The 25,945-nt window shown below is 43.8% G+C and overlaps 6 protein-coding genes and 1 long non-coding RNA gene across 7 annotated transcripts in view; 3 read left to right on the top strand and 4 right to left on the bottom strand.

Annotated features, from left to right (window-relative positions):
• The window catches only part of LOC144697287 (uncharacterized), a 685,032-nt gene that overhangs the window by 54,394 nt on the left and 604,693 nt on the right, over nucleotides 1-25,945 (top strand). The window lies entirely within an intron of this gene.
• Nucleotides 1-25,945, top strand: part of LOC144697361 (uncharacterized) — a 392,999-nt gene that overhangs the window by 82,247 nt on the left and 284,807 nt on the right. The window lies entirely within an intron of this gene.
• LOC144697353 (uncharacterized) overlaps nucleotides 1-25,945 on the bottom strand; it is a 258,803-nt gene that overhangs the window by 34,025 nt on the left and 198,833 nt on the right. The window lies entirely within an intron of this gene.
• LOC144697960 (uncharacterized) overlaps nucleotides 1-25,945 on the bottom strand; it is a 274,230-nt gene that overhangs the window by 110,541 nt on the left and 137,744 nt on the right. The gene's annotated exons all lie outside the window — the stretch shown is intronic.
• Nucleotides 1-25,945, bottom strand: part of LOC144697288 (uncharacterized) — a 211,873-nt gene that overhangs the window by 120,985 nt on the left and 64,943 nt on the right. The window lies entirely within an intron of this gene.
• The window catches only part of LOC144696980 (uncharacterized), a 322,849-nt gene that overhangs the window by 277,239 nt on the left and 19,665 nt on the right, over nucleotides 1-25,945 (top strand). The gene's annotated exons all lie outside the window — the stretch shown is intronic.
• On the bottom strand, nucleotides 14,510-25,499 carry LOC144698465 (uncharacterized). The gene is made up of 3 exons (XM_078570408.1): nucleotides 24,567-25,499; nucleotides 14,690-15,079; nucleotides 14,510-14,617 (listed from the first exon to the last, which is right to left on the bottom strand). Exons 1-3 carry the CDS (start codon nucleotides 25,497-25,499, stop codon nucleotides 14,510-14,512), a joined length of 1,431 nt encoding a protein of 476 aa, XP_078426534.1.

Genomic DNA, 25,945 nt, shown 5'->3' with positions numbered 1-25,945 from the left:
AGCATCCTCGGAAAAGGAGCAAATTCTGAAACACAAGGACCATCCTCAACAGAAGAAACCGACAGCCTCGAATAACACCCTGAACCATATTGGGGCAGCTCAGTCCCATCGGAGAAAAGAATTTTATCACACAAAAAGCCGGCCTCAACGGAAAAGTCCAACAAACTCTAGCAGCAGATTGGATCGATTTTAAGTGTGGGTCCCATTTTAATTGGTTTCTTAGTATACGAATATGTACAAAATATTTTGGTCAAAAACTTTTCTCAAAATTTATCAAGATTATTTCCATTTTTGTCTTCTTTTGTTCTCTATCCTTTTAAAAAATATAATCAGAACCAGATAACTCATGTCCTGAATTCCCTACTGTAACCTCCTCATCAATTTCCTGGACAGGCCTCGAAGGCAAGGCGAACTCTACAATGGGGATGAATTCCATCTCCACTCCCACTAACCCAAAAGTGAATTTTGCAACGTCAGTGAGACTAATATAGTAAATGATTCAAATGAAACACCATTTAATGTGATTGGAAGAAGAAGAAGGTGCCCTAAAGGGAATTAGGAGACAAGCAGAACAATTAACACGATCAATAAAACCTGCGAACCTCACAGAGGAAACCACAAAAAAACTGGCAACAAATTGAGAAAATTGGGCCGGCGAAACGAGACGAATCCTCATTGAACATTCCACAACAAATCGAAAGAAACAAGATAATATACAGAAGGAAACCATTCAAACTAATAGATTGGAGGAGGCTGTTTCAAAGGTATCGAACTGGGATAAAAAGAACCTGAAAGATAAATTTAGGTTCAGAACAATTAATGAAATTTTAAAAACCATATCTTGCACCTGCTTTGGGAAAGTGAGGCGTCCTGTTGTGATGGGTCAGGGTGGGGCGCTGTCCCAGAGGGTGAATGGCCGAAGCACACTTCCAACCACACCACCAGTGAACAGCTGGAAGACGGGCCTGGAACCCCAGAGCCTGAGTTGCCAAGGTCTCAGCACTCAATGGGTCAGGCTTCATCAAAAAGGATTCAAAATATTCCAACAAATCCACCTCAGACAATGATTCTCCAGAGCAGTCTTCCTGACACTGAGACTTTCTCTGTTCCAAGAAAGGAAGATATGTCCGGACTCAGAAAACAAATCAGAGCCAGAATTGACATCACAAACAGTCCTTCCACAATTGCCTTGTCAATCTAATGAATGGTTCTTTGAAAAAAATGTATTCTGACGACTTAATTACAAAACAACTTCCATTACAAGAACAGGAATTCGATAAAATTAAACATCAAACCACAAAACACGTAATGGAAGCATCCAAACCCAAAAATACTAAACGTCCAACAAAATCTCCTCATACCAAAGCCACAAAAAGCCCAACCAATCCATTTCGTATCAAATAACAAATAATAGGGGACCGAGCACAGATCCCTGTGGTACGTCACTGGACACTGGCTTACAGTCACTAAAGTAGCCTTCTGACATCACCCTCTGCCTCCTACAACTAAGCCAATTTTGAATCCACCTTATCAAATTACCCTGTATCCCATGTGCCTGTGTCTTCTCTATAAGTCTCCCATGTGGGACCTTGTCAAAGGCTTTGCTGAAATCCATATAAACGACATCAACTACACTACCCTCATCTACACACCTGGTCACCTCCTCAAAAAATTCAATTAAATTTCTTAGGCATGACCTCCCTCTGACAAAGCCATGCTGACTATCCCTGATCAAACCTTACCTCTCCAAGTGGAGATAGATACTCTCCTTCAGAATTTTCTCCAATAGTTTCCCGACCACTGACGTGAGACTCACTGACCTGTAGTTCCCTGGCTTATCTCTACAACCCTTCTGAAATGGCGGAACTACATTCGCTGTTCTCCAGTTCTCTGGCACCTCCCCTGTGGCCAGAGAGGAATTAAAAATTTGGGTCAGAGCCCCTGCGATCTCCTCCCTTGCCTCCCTCAGCAGTCTGGAACACAAATCATCCGGACCTGAAGATTTGTCCACTTTTAAACCAGCCAACACCTCCAATACCTTGTCACTCTCTATATCAATTTGCTCAAGAACCTTGCAGTCTCCCTCCCCGAGTTCGATACCTTCATCCTCATTCTCTTGGGTGAAGACGGATGTCAAGTATTCATTCAACACTCTAGCGATGTCCTCTGGCTCCACCCATAGATTGCCCCCTTGGTCCCGAATGGGCTCTACTCTTTCCCTGGTTATCCTCTTCCCATTGATATACTTGTCGCGGAAAATGGAGTGAACACTCAGACCCAGGAGGTTTGTCTCGGAAGCCTTTATTAAATCGTGATATCACGGAGAGCCCAGCAGAATACAATGGAGCTAGCTGACACTCTGAGGAAGCATCAGAGTACATTCATAGTTATAGTAAAAGCATGCGTAATTAATAACATTGAAATTTTATCTTTGGCATGCATACAATTGTTCTGTCTTAGTTTATAATTACGCAAAAACCTTGAGTAGTTATACAAAACCTTGAGTAGCCCATCTGGCGACTAGTCATCTGGACAGACAACAGATAGCATGACTAGGCCCTGTCTCATGTGCTGATAACAGACCTCCTAACTTTGTTTCAAGGACTCTTGGTAGTTTGTTTATGATACTTGTTTTTCTTCCTTCACAATAGCTGACAGCGCAGGTTTGTCTGCTACTGGTGCAAGGAGACTTCGTTGTAGTATTCCACTATGGTTTAACCACTTAACCCTTTGTTATCCTGTAGATGTATTTTATTCTCCCACAATCCCTCCTTGTTAATCTTCTAGATTAATACCAATGAGGAATAGTATCTTCATTATCAAAAGCGGGTTCATAACCATAAGGAAAAGGCCGATCTCTGGCAGGGTAAACCTTTTCTCCCCACCAGTGGGCTTCACTGGGGCCAGTGCGCATCATTTGGGGAACAATTGGAGCACCACCTAATCCAGTAGAGACACTGTTAATAACCTGGGAACAGCAAATTCGCAGAGCAACACATGCACAACATCCTATAACACATGCTATGACCAACCCAATTAAAACATACAGCAGCCAACTTCCCCAACCGGAGAACCACCCCATTACTATAGCCCACCAGGAATCCTTGTTATAAAAATTACTCAGTCTTTCCCCAACTTTCTTTATTTCTTTCACTTTATCCATAACATGCTGTCCCAGGTTAGTAATGTTCTCAGAAACATCAGGCACATAAGTGCAGCACTCTGAACCTATCATGGCACAAGTACCGCCTTTTTCAGCTAGGAGGAATTCAAGGGCCATTCTATTTTGTAAGGCGGTCAGGCGTAGGGCTATCATTTCAGTAGTGGTAGCTGAAATCTGTTTCTGTGTCTCAATCAAAGCATCAGCCGTTGAATTAGCAAATTTTTCAAGTGCAGCTGCCAGGTTGATAATCTCTCGGGAATTACGAGCGGTTTCATAAGAGGGGATAGCAATCATCCAGAATCATTCAGATTCCGAGATGTCACGGCGATGTAGACGCTGATGCGGGTGAATATCTAATTTACTTATATAGCGAAGGTAGGGATTCAAATATGCTAGGTAGCAGCAGCCACTCCAGGTGGGAGTGGTAGCGCCCTTCCCCAAACTTCCGTTATCTTGATTAAAGAAGGAAGATAATTGTGGCATCCCAGGCAGCTAGGGGTATGCTTTTTCCCCACAAACCCAGTACATACCATTTAGAGGATTTTGAGGGTCATAACTACCAGGGCTAGTAGATATGGTGTTTTGGCAACTACTGTTTCCCAGGTTATAGGTACCGGTTGCAAGGTTCGAACACCAACAGGTGGTGTTTATCGGCTCCTGAGGAGGCTTGATTCTTATCCCATGATCCGTATAGTTCCACCCATTAGCAGGTGGAGAGCGACGGAACCATCCCCTGAACATATTGGATTCTGCATCATCTGACTGGGTGTGGAAATTTGTGAGATCCTTCACTTCTTCCTCAGTCATTGGTTTTTCCTGATAGGTGCTTGACTCATCCCCATGTTGGGGAGTCTGGGCACATATCCAACAGGAGCCCTGTCCTGCTTGTCTAGCATAGGTGTGGCATAAAGACAAAAAGGTGTTGGGGTGAGAATCCTTTGGGTACACCCCACAAAATATAGCAAGAAGACAGAATATAGCAAAAGGCAGTATCCGATACATAATGCAAATTAGTTCACTGGTAAAGACGGTTATAGGACTGCCGGACAATGTTTTTTACAACGAGTGGCGTGGACCCAATCTTCCTTCCCTTTAACCTTCAAGGCCGTGCGAGTTGTTAGCAGCACAAGGTAGGGTCCTTTCCACCCTCTCATGCAATTCAGCTGCTGTTTTGCATAGAGGAAAATGAGTACAAATCCAACACTTAGTCCGATTAACTTGCGAGGCTACGGCCTGCATTCATTGAACTGCAGAATTGGTATTCCATGCCCCCGCAAGGACCACGCAGGACAGGATCCAAATCAGAGTCAGCATTCCAACGGCTCAGTTAAAGTTCTTGCACAAGCACTTCTGTCCGAGGTCAGCGTCCGCTTGACGTGCGATGTGTGGATCCACAAGGGCGTCTTTCAACCTTTACGGCCATATGGGTGGTGAGCAGAACTTGGAAAGGCCCTTCCCATCGAGGTTCCAAACAGTTCTTTCTCCTGAAGGTCTTTACTAGGACTAGGTCCCCGGGCTGGTATTGATGGCAATCTTCAATGGTGGGCTTTTTCTGAGCTTCTACTACCTGTATATGCAAGCTCTTGAGACAGTTAGGGTGAGAGCACATAGTCATGAGAGCCAAGGGTAGAGCTTCAGGCCCTTTCAAACTGGTTTCTTCACATAATTTAACTATTTTTTTTTTCTGAATACCATTTTGTCTTTCCACCGCCCCAGTAGACTGGGGGTGGCATGGGCAGGAAAGGTGATGGTTGCATTGTAAGGCCTTCAACAGTTCCTTTATCACTTTAGCCGTAAAATGAACAACAATTTTACAACAACAACAGCATCATTTCGTCGGGTGGGATACGCCTCCACCCATCGCGAGAACAAACATACTAGAACTAAAACATAATTATATTCCATACATTTAGGCATTTGTATAAAATCCATTTGTAGGTGTACAAATGGGCCCCATGGCTGGGGTCCCGTACCAGCAGTCACTGTGGACGTCTTGCCTGGGTTATGTCATTGACATAGGTATGACAGGGATTACTAATACAATGCCTATTAGCATATTACTATTCACTATACATTCAACATTCATTCTACATACAGGTGTTAAACCCCTGAGCTGGCAACCGGTCAAGTCAAGATTCCTGTGTCCTGAGAGATTCAATAAATGCTCATTAGTTACCCATAAAGGGACTACCCCTTCTTTAGTCTGTCTTAAATTTTCTCAGGCTTGTTCCAGTGCCCAAGATCTATAGGTGTTGCATACATCATTTCTGCTTGCTTCGTCTGAAATATTTTCCCCTATTTCAATTAATTTATTGATAGTCCCCGCATGACTTTCGAGCACGGTAGCCAGACTTTGGATTAACCAATGATGTCCCTATATTGAATATCATAGTGGCATCATTTATCAGGCTGCGCTTAACGCGGTTCCCTCCCAAGCCTGATCGCATCTCGCCATTGAACTGAACTGCTTCAGTCATCAATTGGCACATCAGAGCCGTATAGATTGCTTGGATATGGGTTGAGCACCATTGGGGCAGGACGACACCGGATACATTCAAGACTACGCGTACTAGCTCATGGTGTACATTATCATACAAAACTTCTGATTAACCAGTAACAAACCATTCGTCGGTCCTGGATGCATAGTCGGACAAGATGGATCAGTCGGTGTGGTTTGAGGGGCTTCAATTATCTCTACTCAGACTGTGAAAGTAGAGGTGGGAGGTGGCTGGGTAGTGGCGGACCTCCCATGCTCGATCTGAAGCAAACCCTTACTACAATTTGAAAGCACTTGTTCTCCTACTGTTATATTTATCATTCCCCGTTGCATGTCGCATTCGGCACTGTCCATGCTGTACCAAAGTTCCTCCTGCTGTGCAGGATGAGCAGTGATGATCCCCGACCTTGTTGCCAGTACTGATACGCCCACGATCAGGATCGTAGATCTGTGGAGACATTAACATCGGTTCCCGTTCTCTGGGTTACCACTTGGTCAATTGTCATGTATCTTTAACTGTGTGTAATGCCTCCATTTACTTCCCGTTCTCATATCTACAAGTGCGCATGTATCACCTGTCATAATTACCTGGTATGGTCCATTGTTGCTCTTTGGATTTGCCTGTTTCCATATCCTTAATCATCTGTCAGTCTCTAACTTCCTCTCTCAACTCATGTAATCACCTACTTAATTCCCTTACATTGTCCTGTATTTTTCCTTTCAGTGGCCCTACACCTCCTACTATAATACCTTCAGGTAATTGCATGGCCCTTACCTGTTATCATTTCAAATGGGGTGAACCTGTCGGTACTGCTTGGTGTAGCCCACGGCGCATTAGAATATTGGGCTGTTCCCTGTCTCTTGATTGATGTTTTTTTTAAAGTTCAGTTCATCCTTTCCACCATCCCTGGACTCTGGAGGTGGTAAGGAATATGGAATTTCTGTTTAATCTTCATAAAATTACACACTTCTTTAATGACTCTCCCTGTGAAATTAGTTCCCTGATCTGAATCCATCTGGGTAGGCACTCCCACTCCTTCCAGTTTACTCCCTCCTGTTGCTGTCTCATGTCAGACCTCAATTCCTTAAAAGTGAAGTGAATCCAGGGAGGGTGCAGACTCTGGAAAGGTTGGCCCAGGTCTCTCTCTCTCTCTTAAAGACATTGACATCCTTTGCTCCCTCTGCTTGACATATTTATTTGTTTGGCTAAAAGGATGGTTTCTTTCCTCATGTTCACAATTAAAGGCGTGGTTTCCCCAGGAGATGGCGGACATTTAAGGGGACAGTAAATTAATATAGGACAGAGATATGTCTCGTGCTGTTATATGGTAGATATTAGATTTAGTATTTGTGGTGTATCTGTTATAAAGTACTTTAATCACTTCTTGTCGTGTAATATATTATTGTAGCTATGTTATGTATTTCCAATCATAGAATCATTATGTCACTGAAGGAGTTCACTTGGTAACTTGAGTCCATGCTGAGTCTCTGTTGAGCAATCCAATCAGACCCAGTCTCCAACCATATCCCCGCTCCCCTGCAAGTTTATTTCCTTCAAGTGCCCATCCAATTTCATTTTGAAATCATTAATCATCTCCACTTCCACCAACCTCATACGCAGCGAGTTCCAGGTCATGACTACTCGCTGTCGAAGTAATGCTCCCATTTTTTAATTCATTCACGGGATGTGGGCTTCACTAGCAGGGCCAGCATTTATTGCCCACCCCTAGTTGCTCTTGAGAAGGTGGCAGTCAGCTGTCTTCTTGAACCGCTGCAGTCCATGTGGTGTATGTACACCCACAGTGCTGTTAGGAAGGAAGTTCCAGGAATTTTACCCAGAGACAGTGAAGGAACGGTGATGTGTTTCCAACTCAGGATGGTGAGTGGCTTGGAGGGGAACTTCCAGGTGATGGTGTTCCCATCTATCTGCTGCCCTTGTCCTTCTAGGTGGTAGTGGTCGTGGGTTTGGAAGGTGCTAAGATGCCTTGGTGAATTCCTGCAGTCTATCTTGTAGATGGTACACACTGGCTGCTACTGTGCGTCGGTGGTGGAGGGAGTGAATGTTTGTGGATGTGGTGCCAATCAAGTGGGCTGCTTTGCTCTGAACGGTGTCGAGCTTCTTCAGTGTTGTGGGAGCTGCACTCATCCAGGCAAGTGAGGAGTATTCCATCATACTCCTGACTTGTGCCTTGTAGATGATGGACAGGCTTTGGGGAGTCAGGAGGTGAGTTACTCGTTGCATGATTCCCACCTCTGACCTGCTCTTGTAGCCACACTACTTTTATGGCTAGTCCAGTTCAGTTTCTGGTCAATGGTAATCCCCCAGGATGTTGATAGTGGGGGATTCAGTGATGATGATGCTATTGATCATCAAGGGACGATGGTTGGGATTCTCTCTTGTTGGAGATGGTCATTGCCTGGCACTTGTGCGGTATGAATGTTACTTGCCACTTGTCAGCCCAGGCCTGGATATTTGTCCAGGTCTTGCTGCATTTGGACATGGACTCCTTCAGGACCTGGACAATATCCAGGCTTGGGCTAGCAAGTGGCAAGTAACATTTGCGCCACACAAATGTCAGGCAATGACCATCTCCAACAAGAGAGAATCCAACCATCACCCCTTGATGTTCTTCCTGACAACCCCTCTGTAACTCTAATCAAGTATTACAGTGTAAATTTCACACATTTTTAGATGAATAAATATATATTGAGGTGTGCAGCCTGCATGAAGATTTTCAGGTCTCTGTATCCACGACAGTGAACAGTGGGCATGGATCTGCCAATCAGCGTGAATTGGCACATATATTTCTATCCTGTACTGACAATGATGACTTTTATAAACTCCTTTTCCAGGATATTAGAAGGGAAGAATTGTAACAAAAATCTCAGGCCACATATCACGAGATCTGACAAAGTTACTTGATTCCTCGGGATATGAATACGTGAGTGAGAATGGAGGGAGAGTACATGGAATAGAGATCTACAGATTTTGGATAATGAGAGAGGAAAGAATGTTCCACAGAAACTAAAATTGTCTGTTCTGAATTTCTATCCTGTACTGACAGTGATGACTTTCTTAAGCATCTTTTATAGGATATTAGAAGAGAAGGATTTGCAGACAGAAATCTCAAACCAAACATCACATCAACATCTGACAGAGTCACACGATTCATCGGGGCCTGAATATCATTGGCCTTTGAATCTTGAAGGAGAAATGTTTGTCTGTCCTGTCTGCTTCAAGAGATTTTAAATATCAGTGTGACTGGAAAATCACTGCGAAACAGACACACCCAAGTGAGAGTGTTCCAGTGCACTGACCATGGAAGGAGCTTTACCTGGTTACACAGCCTGAAAAAACATCACATCATTCACAGCTGATAAAGACCATAGATGCATTCCATGTGTGGGAAGGGATTCATTGATTCAGCCATCCTGTACTGGCACCAGTGATGTCACACTGGGGAGAAGCTGTTCATCTGTTCTGAGTGTTGGAAGGGATTCAGTGATTCATCCGCCCTGCTGATACATCAGCGAGTTCACACCGGGGAGAAGCTGTTCACCTGCTCTGAATGTGGGAAGGCATTCACATGATCATCCGCCCTGTGGAATCACCAGCGATTTCACACCAGTGAGGGGTTATTAACCGGCTCTGAGTGTGGGAAGGGATTCACTCATTTATCCAGCCAGCAGAGACACCGATGCATTCATACCTGGGAGAGGCCATTTCCCTGTTGTGTGCCAGTCTGCTGGGACAACATGGCACCCACACCAATGAGAAACCTGCTAACTGTTCCAACTGTGGGAATTGCGTTATAAACTCTGCACTGGTGGACCATCAGGTAGGTATTCACACTGAGGACAGACTGCTCAGCTGCTCTCAATGCGCAAAGGGCTTTAGAATGTCATATGATCGACTGAGACATCAGCCAGTTCACACCAGGGAGAAGCTGTTTACCTGCCCTGAGTGTGGGAAAGGATTCACTCAGTCATCCCACCTGCAGACACACCAGTGAGTTCACAATGGTGAGAGGCCATTCACCTGTTCGGTGTGGGGGAAGGGATTCACTTGTTCACCCGAGCTGCTGAGACACGATGACAGTCACACCAATTAGAGACCTTTTAGATACTCTGACTGTGGGTGTTAACTGTATCAATTAAGGTTACATATACACAGGTAAAGGGCATTATTTGAACGGTTACATGAGCACACATAGAGACATTTACTGACATAGAGTGGAGTCGAGTCAGGAGATATATACCCGTAATGTTTCACTCCGTGAATAAATCTATACCAAGTAAAGATTGGCTCCAGTTTCTTCTTTCACCAACAGGCTGTTAGGATTATAACATGGTAACAGAGAATGCTTGTCTAATGGTGAAGGTTGGTAACTAGAGGAAAATAACATTTTCAGACAGAAACTTACAATCTGAGTAGCTTTTGTGAGAAATGGCTGAAAGCAAGTGGAAATTGTTGGGGTCTGATTACATGCCGATGATCTCGGAGTCTGAGCCACACGACCAGTGGAAGAATGAAGTGGATACGTGGACACGGGTTACGTCCCTACCAAGGAGGAAACAAGGTCTGGTCTTGGCATCGTCACTTCCCAACAAAAGTAAAATCAGAAGCAAAGTCTTTAGTGAGCTGGATGCCCGTCAGTTGGATACTGATGAAAGTTTGGATCTTCTATTCGGGTTCATTGATGAGATTTACAAGAAAGATGATCTATTCAATGCCTATGAAGCACAATAGGACTTTAACAGGTTTCGAATGAGGGTGAAAGCATCTTTAGCAGGTCTGGATATCACAACAAGAGACAGGATTGGAACAGCACTAATAGGTGAATGAACCCCAGGAGTGACCAGGGAACAATTAACAGATGCTTCAGGTCTGACTCAAAATATTATGTGATATTTGCCCAAAGCGGAAAATCAGGGTCTTCGAAGTGACACATGAAACAGAGAATTCTGAGGAACATGAGGTACACCCCAGGTTCCTCATGGCCCTCTTGGGCTTCTAGTCCCACAGCTGGTTCACAGCTCCTGGTCCCACACTTCCTGCTGACTGACCAAGCTGCCTGCAGGCTGCTGACTGAAACTGACTTCAGTGAGAAAATAAAAAGAAAAATCCACAATGGATCATCCATTGTTTAAGTGTTCTCACTATTAACGCTGACCTTGCTGAATAAACAAAGGTCACATTTTAACTGTAATTAGCCCAGGCTTGTTTGATTTACATTTCCATCAGAGTTGTGTTGAACAGTTTCTCAACCCAGAGTTTCCATCCAGCTACATTTCAAAGAATTCCAATCCCCAAACTAAAAGTTATTTTCAAAAACATATGAATTATGAAACGAGATATTCGTAGCAGCCAGCAGGAGCACAATGGGCCGAACGGCCTCCTTCTGTGCTCTATCAGCCTCATGTGCACTTAAAGGGAGGGGATCATCTTCAATTGTGGGTGACATATCAAAGATCATCTTTGTATGTTTAGTTTAACACTTAAATCTCCCCTTAACATTCTCTGAAGTGGCAGATGGAATTTAAAACAGAGAAGTGGGGGGGTGATGTGATTTGGCAGAGGGGATTGGGAGAGGAAATATAGACTTAATGGCACAGTTCTAAAGAGTGAGCAGGGACAGAGAGACCTGGGGGTTCATGTGCAGAGATCATTGAAGCTGGCAGGACAGAGTGAGAGAGAAATTAGCAAAGCACATGGGATCTCGGGCTTCAGAAATAGACGGATTGAGAACAAAAGCAGGGAAGTTTTGCTGAACCTTTATAAAGCTCTGGTTAGGCCACAACTAGAGTATTGAGTCCAGTTCTGGTCACCACACTTGAGGAAGGATATGAGGGTCCCTGAGAGGGTGGAGAGGAGATTTACCAGAATGGTTCCAGGGATGAGGGATTTTAACCACAAGGTTAGGTTGGAGAAGCTGGGGTTGTTCTCCTTGGAGCAAAGGAGGTTGAGGGGAGATTTGATGGAGATGTACAAGATTATGACAGGTTTAGATAAGGTGGAGAAAGAAAATCTGTTCCCATCAGCTGATGGTACAAAGACGAGGGGGACACAGATTTAAGGTCTTGGACAGGAGATGTATGGGGGATGAGAGGAAGGATATTTTTACACAGCGAGTGTTAATGACCTGGAACTCTCTGCCTTTCAGGGGGATTGGGCGTGGAAGCAGAGACAGTGAACGGTTTCAAAAGGAAATTGGATGGGCACTCGAGGGAAATAAACGTGCAGAGATATGAGGATAGAATAGGGCTGACTGGTGCAACAAAGAATCACAAGAATTGCAGATAATACGAAGATTGGAAACGTCAACTGTGAAGAGGATTGTCTTGAACTTCAAGAGGACATAGACATGTTAGTGGATTGGGCAGATGTGGCAGATGAAGTTCAATGCAGAGAACTGCAAGGTTATTTATTTTGACAGGAAGGATAAGGAGAGACAGTATAAAATAAAGGCGGAAACTCTAAAGAAGGTGCAGGAACAGAGGGACCTCGGTGTATATGTACATACGTCATTGAAGATGGCAGAGCATGTTGAGAGAGCAGTTGATAAAGCGTATCGTATCTTAGGCTTTATTAATAGGGGCATTGAGTACAAGAGTAAGGAGACACTATAAGACACGAATAAGGCCTCATCTGGAATACTGTATCCAGTTTTGGGCACCATACTTGAGGAAGGATGTGAAGGCATTGGAGAGAGTACAGAGGAGATTCACAAGAATGATTCCAGGGATAATGAACTGTAGCTATAAGGATAGACTGGAGAAGTTGGGACTGTGTTCCTTGGAGAAACAAAGACTGAGAGGAGACTTGATAGAGATATTCAAGATCCAGAGGGGTATGAACAGGGTAAATAGTGAGAAACTGTTTCCACTCAAGAAAACACAAGAACTGGAGGGCACTGATTCAAAACAATTAGCAAAAGGAGTAAACCGTGATGTGAGGAGAAACTTGTTCACCCAGAGGGTGGTTGGACCCTGGAATGAAATTCCTGAGAGGGTGGTGCAGGCAGGTTGAATCGACGTGTTCAAAAGGGAATTGGATAGCTATCTGAAAAGAAAGAATGTGCAAGGTTACAGTGTAAAGGAAATATCATTTTTTCCCTAATTTTACTGTGGGATGCTTTAAAGCAGGCTTATGGGGGCTGTGTGTGTGACTGATTTCATTAAACTGCAGACAGTCAGACTGCAAGGTTTAAATCATCAAAGGGATTAGGTGTATTTGAAATGGAGATGGGTAAGCTAGGATGAAGTCCCAGCGGATACAGTGTGAATGGAATTTGTATTTAGAGATGAGTTGAGAGGTTGTTTGATTTTCAAAGGGACAGGATGAGATGTTTTCCAACTGGCAAGATAAGTAAGGCAAAGTTATTAAGTTTATTTTTTCCCGAAAGTGCTGGACATAAGGACATGAAAAAGTTTTATATTTTGGCAAAAGTAACTTCCAAAGAAAGGGTGAAACAATGGGATTTACAGATCAAAAGGGAGGAAATATACTAACAGAAGGATGGGAAGCTGTATGGGGAGTGGCCATGTGAGATCTTGACTGTGTAAAATAGACTTGTGAAGAAGCAGCCTCTAGCACCCCAAGAAGTGCTTGCGTTCCAGAGTGCAAGGTTGTGTTAGAAGTCTTGAAATTCCATTGTCAAGGGAGAGGAAGAAAGAAGCTGTGAAATACCTCCCTGATAGCAACAGTGTGTGCTTGTGGTAATATTGCTGGATGTTTGATACGTGAAGAATCAATGTGGACAGTTGCCTCAAAGAGGTGCGTAGCTGGGAGTCTAGTTAAGTAGAAATCTTTGTGGGAGCTGTTATAAGACTAAATGTAACTGTGTAACTGTCATCTTGTGTGTTTAAGTTTTCTTTTCTTTTGTTGATAAATGTTTTGATTTAATCTTTAAAATCCCTAAAGCTGGTAGTGGACTCTTTACTTCTGACTTCAGTGCACGAACCTTCTTGTAATAAATACAAATTGCAAAATCATTCTAACAGCTTGGCCAAGTTTCTCTTTGGGATTTAGTCAACCTGGCAAATACCACCTACCATATCATAACAATGGGGATAAGGCAGGGGAGTGGAACTAGGCAGAATGCTCTTTCAGAGAGCCTGTGCAGACTCGATGGGCCAAATGGCTTCCTTCTGCACCATAAAGATTATGTGAATCTGTGAATAATACCAGAAATAAGAGCATTTAACCCTCAGGAAAGGCTGGGGCTGCTTTTCTCAAGAAAAGAGAAGACTGAAGGGTGACCTGGTGGAAGTCTTTAAGATGATGAAGGGGACCAATAATCCAATAGGGATTTCATGAGAAACCTCTTTACCCAGTGAATGGTGAGAATGTGGAACTCGCGACCACAGCGAGTGGTTGAGGTGAACAGCATGAATACATTTAAGGGGAAGCTGAATACATACATGAGGGAGAAAGGAATAGAAGGATATGCTGATAGGGGGAGATGTAGACAGGTGGGTGGAGGCACATGTGGAGAATAAATACTGACAAAGATCAATTGAGCCAATTGGCCTGGCCCTGTGCTGTAGACTCAATGGAACAGAGACAAATGTATTTATTTTAGATCTACCTGTAGTGGTAGGAAAAACACTATTTACTGTCCAGGATAAAATAAATGTCCTTCATCAGCTTTTGTGGATCGCTTCAGTGGAAATCTGCAATCCCAGGCTCAAAGAGCATCAGCCCACTGGAAACAAAGTTGTGAGACCGGCCAGTCCAGCAGAAAGAAACTCTCCGACCCTCCCGCTTCACCAAGTGTCAGAATGAACATGGTTCAGTCCTGGATGTGATTAACAGCAGCAATAACAGCAGAATCCAACCCCTGGAATCACTTGTGAACTCGCTGGTGTCTCAGCTGGTGGGCTAACTGAGTGAATGTCTTTCCACACTCAGAGCAGACGAATGGCCTCTCCCCAGTGTGAACTCGCTGGTGTGTCTGCATGTGGGTTAACTGAGTGAATTCCTTACCACAATCGGAGCAGGTGAATGGCCACTCTCCATTGTACACTTGCTGATGTGTCCGCAGATAGGATGGCCGAGTGAAACCCTTCCCACACTCAGAGCATGTGAATGGCTTCACCCCCATGTGAACTCGCTGATGCCTCAGCAGGTTGGATGAATCAGTGAATCCCTTCCCACACACAGAGCAGGTGAATGGCCATTCTCCGCTGTGAGCTTGCTGGTGTGTCAACAGGTGCGAAGATCGAGCGAATCCCTTCCCACACTCAAAACAGGTGAATGGTCTCTCCCCAGTGTGAACTCGCTGGTGTGCCAGCAGATCGGACAGATTAGTGAATCCCTTCCCACATTCAGAGCAACTGAACGGCCTCTCCCCAGTGTGATAGCGATGATGAATTTCCAGCTCAGACGGGGACCGGAATCCCTTCCCACAGTCCCCACATTTCCACCGTTTCTCCATGGTGCGGGTGTCCTTGTGTATCTCCAGGTTTTATGATCAGTTGGAGCCGCGTTCACACACTGTAACTGGTGAAAACTCTTTCCACAGTCAGCGCACTGGAACACTTTCACTCCGGTGTTTGTGTGTCAAGTTTTTTCCGGTCACACTGATGTTTGAAAACTTCAGAAGGTGACAGAACAAAAAAACCTTTCTCCTTCGAGATTCAAAGGCCAATGATATTCAGGTCCTGGTGAATCGAATGCCTCTGGAAGGATTGATATGATGTTTGGTTTGAGATTTCTGTCTGCAAATCCTCCCCTTCTAATATCCTGTAAAAGGAGTTTGCAAAGGTCATCATTGTCAGTGCAGGATAGAAATTCAGAACCGATTGTTCTAGATTCTATGGAACATTATTTCTTCTGTCATTCCCCAAAAGTCATCCCAGACACACTCCCTGCATTCTCACTCTGCTGTGCCTAATATACACCCTTCCAATTCTCCTGAAGGAGCTGACTCATCCTGATCAACAGATCCATGCTCATCACTTCTTGTCCCAGACACAGAAACCTGAAAATCTTCATGCAAGCTGCTGCTCTAAGTGTATATTTACATATTTAGTGGATTAAACAATGTGTATAATCTGCAGCATTCTGTTCCTTGATTAGGAGGTACAGGGGTGGGGTAAGGAAGAAACTTATTAAGGCAGTGAGTAGTCATGACCTGGAACTGACTATCTACAAGGGTAGTGGAAGCAGAGACGATTAATAATTTCAAAAGTAAATTGGTTAGGCATTTGAAGAAAATAAACTTGCAGTGGAATGGGGGGGTATGGAAGGGGAATGGGACTGACTGGATTGCTCTACAGACAGCATCGATTCAAGTTGCCAAATGGATTCCTGTACCGTAATAACTCTATGACTGGAAACATATAACGTAGCTACAATAATATATTACAAAACTAGAAATAATAATAAAAGCAAAATACTGCGGATGCTGGAAATCTGAAACAAAAACAAATACAAAAATAGCTGGACAAACCCAGCAGGTCTGACAGCATCTGCGGAGAGGAATACAGTTAACGTTTCGAGTTCATATGACTCTTCACCAGAAATAATAATAAATGTACTATATTGGAGAACCATAAAAATATATTGCATATGTATTTGCCTACCTCATATATTGCTAGGCTAGAAATAAAATAAATATAGATAACTAGACAGCCATAAATAACATATCTAATATGTACCAGATAACAACACTGGACATATCTCTGTTCTATATTAATTTACTGTCCCCTTAAATGTCAGCCATCTCCTGGGGAAACCACCCATTTAATTGTGAACATTCGGAAAGAGACCATCCTTTCAGCCAGACAAATAAATGTGTCAAGCTGAGGGAGCAAAGGATGTCAATGTCTTTAAGAGAGAGAGAGAGAGAGAGACCTGGGCCAACCTTTCCAGAGTCTGCACCCTCCCTGGATTCACTTCCTTTCCCTTCAGTTCCTGCAAGTCAACAATTTCCCCCCAGAATGAGAAAAGAAATGGAAAAGGGGAGAAAAGAAAGTGTTTTACTCACAGATGTTGGACACAGGAGGAAATTTTAGTCTGTGTGAAGCTCAGTCTTCATTCACAGAAAGCCCGCGCTCTGATTGGCTGGAGGACCAGTGTCCTACCGGTCCTCCAGGTCTTCCCATTAGACAATCCCTCAGAGTGACGGGTAGGGCGGGCTCTCCCTTCTCCCTTCTCCCCCGCACAGGCTCTCCCTTCTCCCCCGCACATGCGCAGAATTACCTGGAAAAACTCAGCAGGTCTGGCAGCATCGGCGGAGAAGAAATCAGTTGACGTTTCGAGTCCTCATGACCCTTCAACAGAACTGTCTTACTTCAGTTCTGTTGAAGGGTCATGAGGACTCGAAACGTCAACTGATTTCTTCTCCGCCGATGCTGCCAGACCTGCTGAGTTTTTCCAGGTAATTCTGTTTTTGTTTTGGATTTCCAGCATCCGCAGTAGCTTTTAGCTTTTTGTTTTTATACCCGTCAGCCGGTTGCCTGGAAACCTTGGCTCGAGGAGGGGGAGGGGGAACAATGGGTCGGGGCGGGGCTCCCGTGTCCGCGCGCCTGGCCTGCGGTCTCTCATCTCTCTCCATTGGTCAATCCCTGTTCGACCAGACGAGGTCGCGGAGCCCAAATTATTTCTGGGTCTGTCCTAAACTTCATGAGATAATATTACTGGTCCCATAGCATTGTAGGGATGTCACATATATATATATATATACACACACACGTATATATACACACACATATATATGTATATATCTACACACGCACACACATATATATATACACACACATATATACACATATACACCCACACAAAGATATATATATACATTTATACACACACATATATATACACATACACATATATATGTATATATATATACACGCACACACATATATATACACACACACACAAAGATATATATATACATATATACACACACACATATATATATAGATATATACCTTCTATATTTCAAGTCACAGGGATCAAAGCAACTAGAATTGTCTGTTCTGAATTTCTAGGCCTCGTGTTGTTGTCGGTCATGTCCACTCGCTCCCTGAATAAAATTCTCCCTCACTCCCCCCACCACCATATCTCTGATAAGTCTGACATTACTGAGTATTGCACACAATTTTAGTCCAGTAACATAGACAGATATATGGCGAGCAGCCTGCATGAAGATTTTAGGGTCTCTGTGTACAGAACAGCAAGTGCTGAGCATGGATCTGTCGATCAGCATAAACCGGCACCCTCAGGACAATTGGGAGGGTGAATATCAGGTACACAGAGTGAGAACAGAGGGAGAGTGTGTGGGATGGAGATTTACAACTTTTGGGGATTGAGAAAGAAAATAATGTTCCAGAAAAACTCAAATTGTCTGTTCTGAATTTCTACCCTGCACTGAATTTTGTAAACTCCTTTTACAGGATATTAGAAGAGGAGAATTTACAGACAGAAATCTCAAACCAAACATCACGTCAGGATCTGACAAGTCACTCAATTCATCAGGACCTGAATATCATTGGTCTTTGAATATAGAAGGAGTAATGTTTCCCTGTTCTGTCCGCATCAAAAGATTTTAAACATCAGTGTGACTGGAAAAGCATCGAGATACAGACATCTGAGTGTGGGTTCCAGCGCACTAACTGCGGAAAGAGCTTTAATCAGTTACACAGCCCAAAATAAATTGCACCATTCACAGCAGGGAGAGACTGTAAGCGTGTTCTGTGTGTGGATGAGGCTTCGACTGATATTCAAACCTCATTAGTTACAAGGGCACCCACCATGGAAAAACGGTGGAAATATAGGGACTGTGGGATGGGATTCAAAGCCCCGTCAGATCTGGAAACTCATCGACGCATACACACCGGGGAGAGGCCGTTCACCTGCTTTGTGTGTGGGAAGGGATTTATTAAGTCATCCAACCTGAAGCTACACCAACGAGTTCACAGCGCAGAGAAGCCATACACCTGCTCCATGTGTGGGAAGGGATTCATTGATTCATCCAACCTGCAGAAACACCAGCGAGTTCACACCGGGGAGAAGCCATTCACCTGCTCTGAGTGTGGGAAGGGATTTACTCACTCAGTGCACCTGCAGACAGACCAGCAAGTTCACACTGGGGAGAGGCCATTCACCTGCTCTGTGTGTGGGAAGGGATTCACATGTTCATCGGAGCTGCTGAGACACCATGGCAGTTACACCGATTAGAGATTTTTTAGATATTCTGATTGTGGGTGTTAACTGTATATATCCAGGTTAAGTAGATATTGATAGGATATTTACATGAGTACACATGAATAGAGACTTACTGACATAGTGTGGAGTCAGGAGGAATATTCCTGTAATGTTTCACTCTGTGAATAAATCTATACCAAAATAATGATTGACTCCACACTAAGGCTGTCAGGATTAGAACATGGTAACAGAGAAAGCTGGTCTAATACTGAAGTTTGAAATTTATAGGAAAGTAAAATTTCAGACAGGAGCTTACAATCCGAGTAGCTTTTGTGAAAAATGGCTGAAAGCAAGTGGGAATTGTCAGGGTCTGATTACCCATGGATGAGGCTGCAACTGATCATCGAATTCACACTGAGGAAAGACTGTTCACCTGATCTGAGGTTGGGAAGGGATTCAGCCATTCATGCACCCGGCTGAGACACCAGCGAGTTTCTACCACTACAGGCAGATCTAAAATAAATACATTTGTCTCTGTTCCATTGAGTCTACAGCACAGGGCCAGGCCAGTCAGCTCAGTTGGTCTATGTCAGTACTTCTGCTCCACGTGAAACTCCACCCACCCCTCTTCATCTCCCCCACCCCCATCAGCAAATTTGTCTATTCCTTTCTCCCTCATGTGTGTATCTAACTTCCCCTTAAATGTATTCAAGCAGCCCAGCCTTTCCTAAGGGTTAAATGCTCTCAGTTCTGATGTTATTCTTGTGAATCCTTGTTGCCCCTTCTCCAGTGCCTCTATTTCCTCTTTCTAAATGGAGATCACAAATGTTGACAGTACTCCCAGCGTAGGCTAATCATGGTTCGGAGCAAGTTGAACATAAACTCCCTGCTTTTCAATTCTATCTATCTATCCCTCTAGAATGGAACCCTATATCTGGGCCCCACGCTTAAGAAAGATGTGAAGTTCTCAGAGAGACTGGAGAGAGGATTTATGAGAATGGCACCAGGAATGAGGGGTTTAGTCAATGGAGAGGCTGGAGCAACTGAAATTTCTCTCTGTAGATCATAGAGTCATTAGGGTAGGGAATGGGGCCATTCAGCCCATTGAGTCCATGCCGGCTCCCTGTAGAGCAAACCAGTCAGTCCCATTGCCCCGTTCTATCCCCGTATCCCTGGAGGTTTATTTCTCTCAAGTGCCCATCCAATCTCGTTTCAAAAACATTCCATCATCTCGCTTCTACCACATTCATAGGAAGTGGGTTCCAGGTCATTACCACTCACTTTAACTGCACACGAGGCTCATAGAGCACAGAAGGAGGCTATTTGGCCCATTGTACCTATGCTGGCTCTTTGAAAGAGCTATGCAATTCATCCCATTGTCCCATAGTTTTGTTTTCCTTTCAAGGATCTGTCCTGTTCCCTTTTCAAAGATAAATTCGAATCTGCTCCTCACACCATTTTCAGGCAGTGCATTCCACATCACAACAACTCGCTGTGTTTTCATTCAAGTAATTCAAGACATACTGTGTTTTGATTTTCACAGAGTATTCAAAATGGTGTCAAAGGCATGGTTATTACACAAAATTAAAGCTCAATCCTTATCAATGATTTTGATGAAGGGGCTGAGTTTAAATATCCAAGTATGCGGACAATTAGAAATAAATTGCATTTCTATAGCACCTCTCATGACCACAGGACCTCCTAAAATGTTTTACAGTCAACAAAGTACATTTGAAGTACAGTCACTGTTGTAATGTAGGAAACTGTACGTAGGCCTGGGTAATCAAATTTACTTTTAAAATTCAATCACTTTCATACCATATTCACTGTTATGAGTAACAAGGTCAAGGAAGCCATTTTAAACCCTAACATGTGGCTTGCTGCAGCCATTTCACATTCTGTAACTTTATTAACTATATATTGATTTCATATCGAAAGGCAGTCATGAAAGAAATGATTATTCAGTTATGAACCTTGCAATATAATAGATAATTACTTTGTAAAGGCTGGATCTTTATTTTTAAAATGAACACTGTATAAATCTAAATGTTTCTCGACACTGCAGAGCTAGCAGTAATTGTTTAAACAAAGACATTCTTTTCTAATTTTGATAAGCTACAGGACTTCATATTCTGCCAAAGTCCAGCTCAAGAATAAAGCTCATTTTTCAATACAATCAAAATCAGTAAGAAAGAAAGCTATTGTCTTCCACAAGCTGTCTTTTTGAACCAATGTACCTTGTATTAACCAAATGTATTAATTGAAAATTACTGTATTAATTAGCTACCAGTCGGTAATAGATGATTGAATAAGTAGTGAGCCTTAACCGAGTTACAATAATTAATCAGTAATTATAGTAAAAGACTGAATTTCATTTTCTGTAAAAATGTAAAACCTTAATTGCTGTGTTTGTAAAGAATGTGCAATGATGATAAATGTACCGGCAAGAGAGACCTTCAAGCTCTGATCAGCCTCAACATTTGAAACTGTATGAATAAGGGATTGTATAAAATCAGACTGGGGATAACTCCCCTGCTCTTCTAAAAATTGGTGGCTGCGGAAAGTTCAAAGTCCACCTGAAGCAGCAGACAGGGCCCTTGGGTCCAAAGACAGCAGCTCTGACAGTGCTGCACTCCCTTAGTGCTGGCACTCAAAATGTTGAATGTGATTTTTGTCCTCGGGTCCCGGGACTGGAACTTGAACCATCAACCTTCTGATCCAGAGATCAGAGTGTGACCCACTGAGCCACGGCTGACACAATACATAATATAATGCTAGAAGGGGAAAGTTATCGTTTAAAATCCCCCACCCTATGCCTCCAGTGCTTGAATCTCATGATAAAAACCCCAGTTTAAATAACAAGCATTTGATAGACAAATGTTGAAGAGTTTCAGAGCCACATGTTTTGAGTTCCCATATGAGCCTCCAGCACCTTTCTGTCTCTCTATTGCTCGTGTCAATGACAACCAGGCGATGGAGCTGAGGGCTGAATTTAGCTGAGAATAACAGGGCCTGCGCCCCAGTTGGGAAACTGCCATGGACGTCGCACTGATAGAGAGACAGGAAGGTGCTGGAGGACTGACTGGGAAATGGGCCTCCAACCAATCAGGGCACGGGAAGGGGTGACCGGGACTGATGGTGACCTGACCCCCGGAGTTAGTGCCGCTGTGTCCAAAGCGGGGAGTCACGGGAACAGGGTACAGAGGAGCCGAGGAGAAACCATTTGGGTCCAGAACATTGTGCACATCCTTTTACTCTGGTTGTCTTTGATCCTCAAGTAATTTTCCGGTTTTTTTAGCCATGTTCAATTTCATTAATAAACTTTTATCAGTAAAAATATTTGATTTGTCTGGGCTTTTCATGATTAGATATCTGCACTTTAGGGAAAGTGGGTGAGAGGGTTTGGCAGGCTCTTTAACAGAAAGTGAGTCCCTCTAAGGTAATTGGCAAAGGAGCCAGAGGGGGAGATGAGATTTTATTTTTGACACAGCGATGTTAGGAAATGGGGTTCAGGGAGTCAATTAACCTTTTATCCCCTTTTCCCAAACTCTGAAATGATTCACAGTGATAACCCTTATTGGTGACAGCGGTTAGATTTTATTCAGTATAAATAAGACCTGACACATGCTCATGTCTGAGCAGTAGTATCAAAGTGCAGCAACATTACCATTACACTCTGGGTAGAAGCACCATCTCCATGTAAATGCTCCCTGGTCTGCTCCAGATGCCATGGCACCAGTCAATGCAATATGTAAAACCTCTACAAATCTCTGTGCTCGGGGAATCCCATCTGATACTTTTTTACATCACAAAGTCTATGGAGACTGATTTAACCCAATCATTGCTGAGCTAACATTTGAACGGACCAATTACAAAACCTGTCATTGAACCATCTGTACCTGCCCAAGCCACGTCAAACTCTCAAACAATTGGCTTCCCACGCTCCGTCCCCGGTACAGGGAGTCAACATTCTCATGTCAAGCAGTGAAAACATGGTGGCCTTGACACCCAGGTGTCGTCTAGGATTCAAGGCACTCTTGTTTTCTCTGTCCTCTGGGAGCTGTTCATCTCCCTGTTCCCACATAGCAAGTCGTCTGTTCTCAGGCTCTGCCAGATTTCTGCTGAAGTTTGGCCCCTTTTTCACCTTCCGGTTTTCAAATGTGATGTTCCTTAAAAAAAGTTTCAGAGACAAATGATAGAAATATCTTCCAGAGAAATCTATCAACTTATTCATCTCGTCTACACCTCCCTGGCTTTCACTAGGATTTAGGTGGATACCAGATTGATACATTCCACTGATCACCCGGGTGAGTTACTCCAATTCCTTTACTGTCCAAGACAATATATTCATCATATCTTTAAAACAGAAATCAAACATTCCCAATTGATTTCAGGCATTAAGATATTGTTTTATTTATTGTAGACGTCAGGCTGGGGTTGTTTTCCTTGAATCTGGGAAGTTGAGGGGAGATTTGATAGAGGTGTACAAGATTATGACAGGTTTAGATAAGGTGGACAAAGAAAAGCTGTTCCCATTTGCTGATGATAAAAGGATGAGGGGGACACAGATTTAAGGTTTTGGGCAGGAGATGCAGGGGGGATGTGAGGAGGAATATTTTCACATAGCGAGTGGTAATGACCTGTAACTTGCAGCCTATGAGGGGGGTGGAAGCAGAGAAGATGAACAATGTCAAAAGCCAATTGGATGGGCATTTGAGGGAAATATGGACCTGTTGGGCTGAATGGCCTCCTTGTGTGTCCTAATAACTCCATGATCCAAAGACAGAAATTTCAGCTGCTTCAGTCTCTCCAACTGACTGAGGTCCCTCATCCCTGGTGCCATTCTCATCAATCTCCTCTGCTCCCTCTCTAAGAACGTCACATCTTTCCTAAAGTGTGGGGCCCAGATATAGGGTTCCATTCTAGAGGGATAGAATTGAAAAGCAGGGAGGTTATGTTCAACATATTTTGAATCATGGTTAGATAACACTGGGAGTACTAGCAACATTAGTGATTTCAATTTAGAAAAAGGAAATAGAGGCACTGGAGAAGGGGCAACAAAGATTCACTAGAATAAAACTAGAACTGAGAGCATTTAACTCTCAGGAAAGGGTGGGGCTGCTTTGCTCTAGAAAAGAGAAGACTGAAGGGTGACCTGATGGAAGTCTTTAAGATGATGAAGGGGATCAATAATCCAATAGGGATTTCATGAGAAACCTCTTTACCCAGCGAGTGGTGAGAATGTGGAACTCAATACCACAGCAAGTGGTTGAGGTGAGTAGCATGAATACATTTAAGGGGAAGCTAGATACATACATGAGGGAGAAAGGAATAGAAGGATATGCTGATGGGGGGAGATGAAGAGGGGTGGGTGGAGGCTCATGTGGAGCATAAATACTGACAGAGACCAATTTGACTGGCCTGACCCTGTACTGTCAACTCAATAGAAATGAGACAAATGTATTTATTTTAGATCTACCTGTAATGGTTGGAAAAACACTATTTACTATCCAGGATAAAATAAATGTACTTCACCAGCTTTTGTGGATCATTTCAGTGGAAATGTGCACTCCCAGGCTCAAAGAGCATCAGCCACTGGAATCAAAGTCGTGAGACCGGCTAGTCCAGCAGAAAGAAACCCACCGACTCTCCCACTTCACCAAGTGTCAGAATGAACATGGTTCAGTCCTGGATGTGATTAACAGCAGCAATAACAGCAGAATCCAAGTCTGCAATCACTTGTGAACTCGTTGATGTGTCAGCAGGTTGGATGACTGAGTGAATCCCTTCCCACACACAGAACAGATGAATGGCCTCTCCCCGGTATGAACTCGCTGGTGTGTCAGCAGGCTGGATGACTGAGTGAATCCCTTCCCACATGTGGAACACGTGAAAGGCTTCTCCCCGGTGTGAACTCGCTGGTGTATCAGCAGGCTGGATGTATCTCTGAATCCCTTCCCACACACACAACAGATGAACGGCTTCTCCCCACTGTGAACTCGCTGGTGAGAAAGCAGGGTGGATGACTGTGTGAATCCTTTCCCACACACAGAGCAGGTGAATGGCCTCTCTCCACTGTGAACCCGCTGGTGTATCAGCAGCTTGGATAACTGAACGAATCCCTTTCCACACTCAGAGCAAGTGAATGGTCTCTCGCCATTGTGAACTGGCTGGTGTGTCAGCAGGTGGGATAACTGATTAAATGCCTTGCCACACTCAGAGCAGCTGAATGGCCTCTCCCCGGTGTGAACTCGTTTGTGTTTCTGCAGATTGGATGAATTAGTAAATCCCTTCTTACACTCAGAACAGATGAATGGTCTCTCCCCGGTGTGAACTCGCTGGTGTGTCTGCAAATGGGATAACAGAACGAATGCCTTCCCACACTCAGGGCAGGTGAATGGTCGCTCCCCGTTGTGAATTCGCTGGTGTGTCTGCAAATTGGATAACCGAGTGAATCCCTTCCCGCACGCAGAACAAGTGTACGGACATTCCCCAATGTGAACTCGCTGGTGCATCAGCAGGTTGGATGAATCACTGAATCCCTTCCCACACTCAGGGCAGGTGAACGGCCTCTCCCCGGTGTGACTGCGTCGATGAATCTCCAGCTCAGACGGGGCTTTGAATCCCTTCCCACGGTTCCACGGTTTCTCCATGATGCGTGTGACCTTGTGTCTCTCCATATTCAATGATCAAAGGCAGCTTCATCCACACACAAAGCACACATGCAGTCTCTCCCCATAGTGAATGGGGCAATGGTTTTTCAGCCTGTGTGTCTGGTTAAAGCTCTTTCCACAGTCAGTGCACTGGAACACTCACTCGGGTGCGTCTCTCTTGGTACTTTTCCAGTCACACTGAGGCTTAAAACCTTTTGAAGCAGACAGAACAAACATTTCTCCTGCTCGGTTCAAAGGGCCAGTGATATTCAAGACCCAATTAATCAAATGACTCTGTCAGATCTTGAATTGAAGCTTGATTTGAGATTTCTGTCTGCAAATCTTCCCCTTCTAATACCCTGTGGAAGGAATTTACAAAAATTATCACTGTCAGTACAGGATAGAAATTAAAAGACAATTCAAGTTTATATGTGAAATTCTTTGCTCTCTTGCTCCCCAAATATAAATCTCCG

Source organism: Cetorhinus maximus, chromosome 23 (genome assembly GCF_964194155.1).
Source record: "Cetorhinus maximus chromosome 23, sCetMax3.hap1.1, whole genome shotgun sequence".
In the NCBI taxonomy this organism is placed as follows: domain Eukaryota; kingdom Metazoa; phylum Chordata; class Chondrichthyes; order Lamniformes; family Cetorhinidae; genus Cetorhinus; species Cetorhinus maximus.
This window is presented reverse-complemented; position numbering and strand designations above follow the sequence as displayed.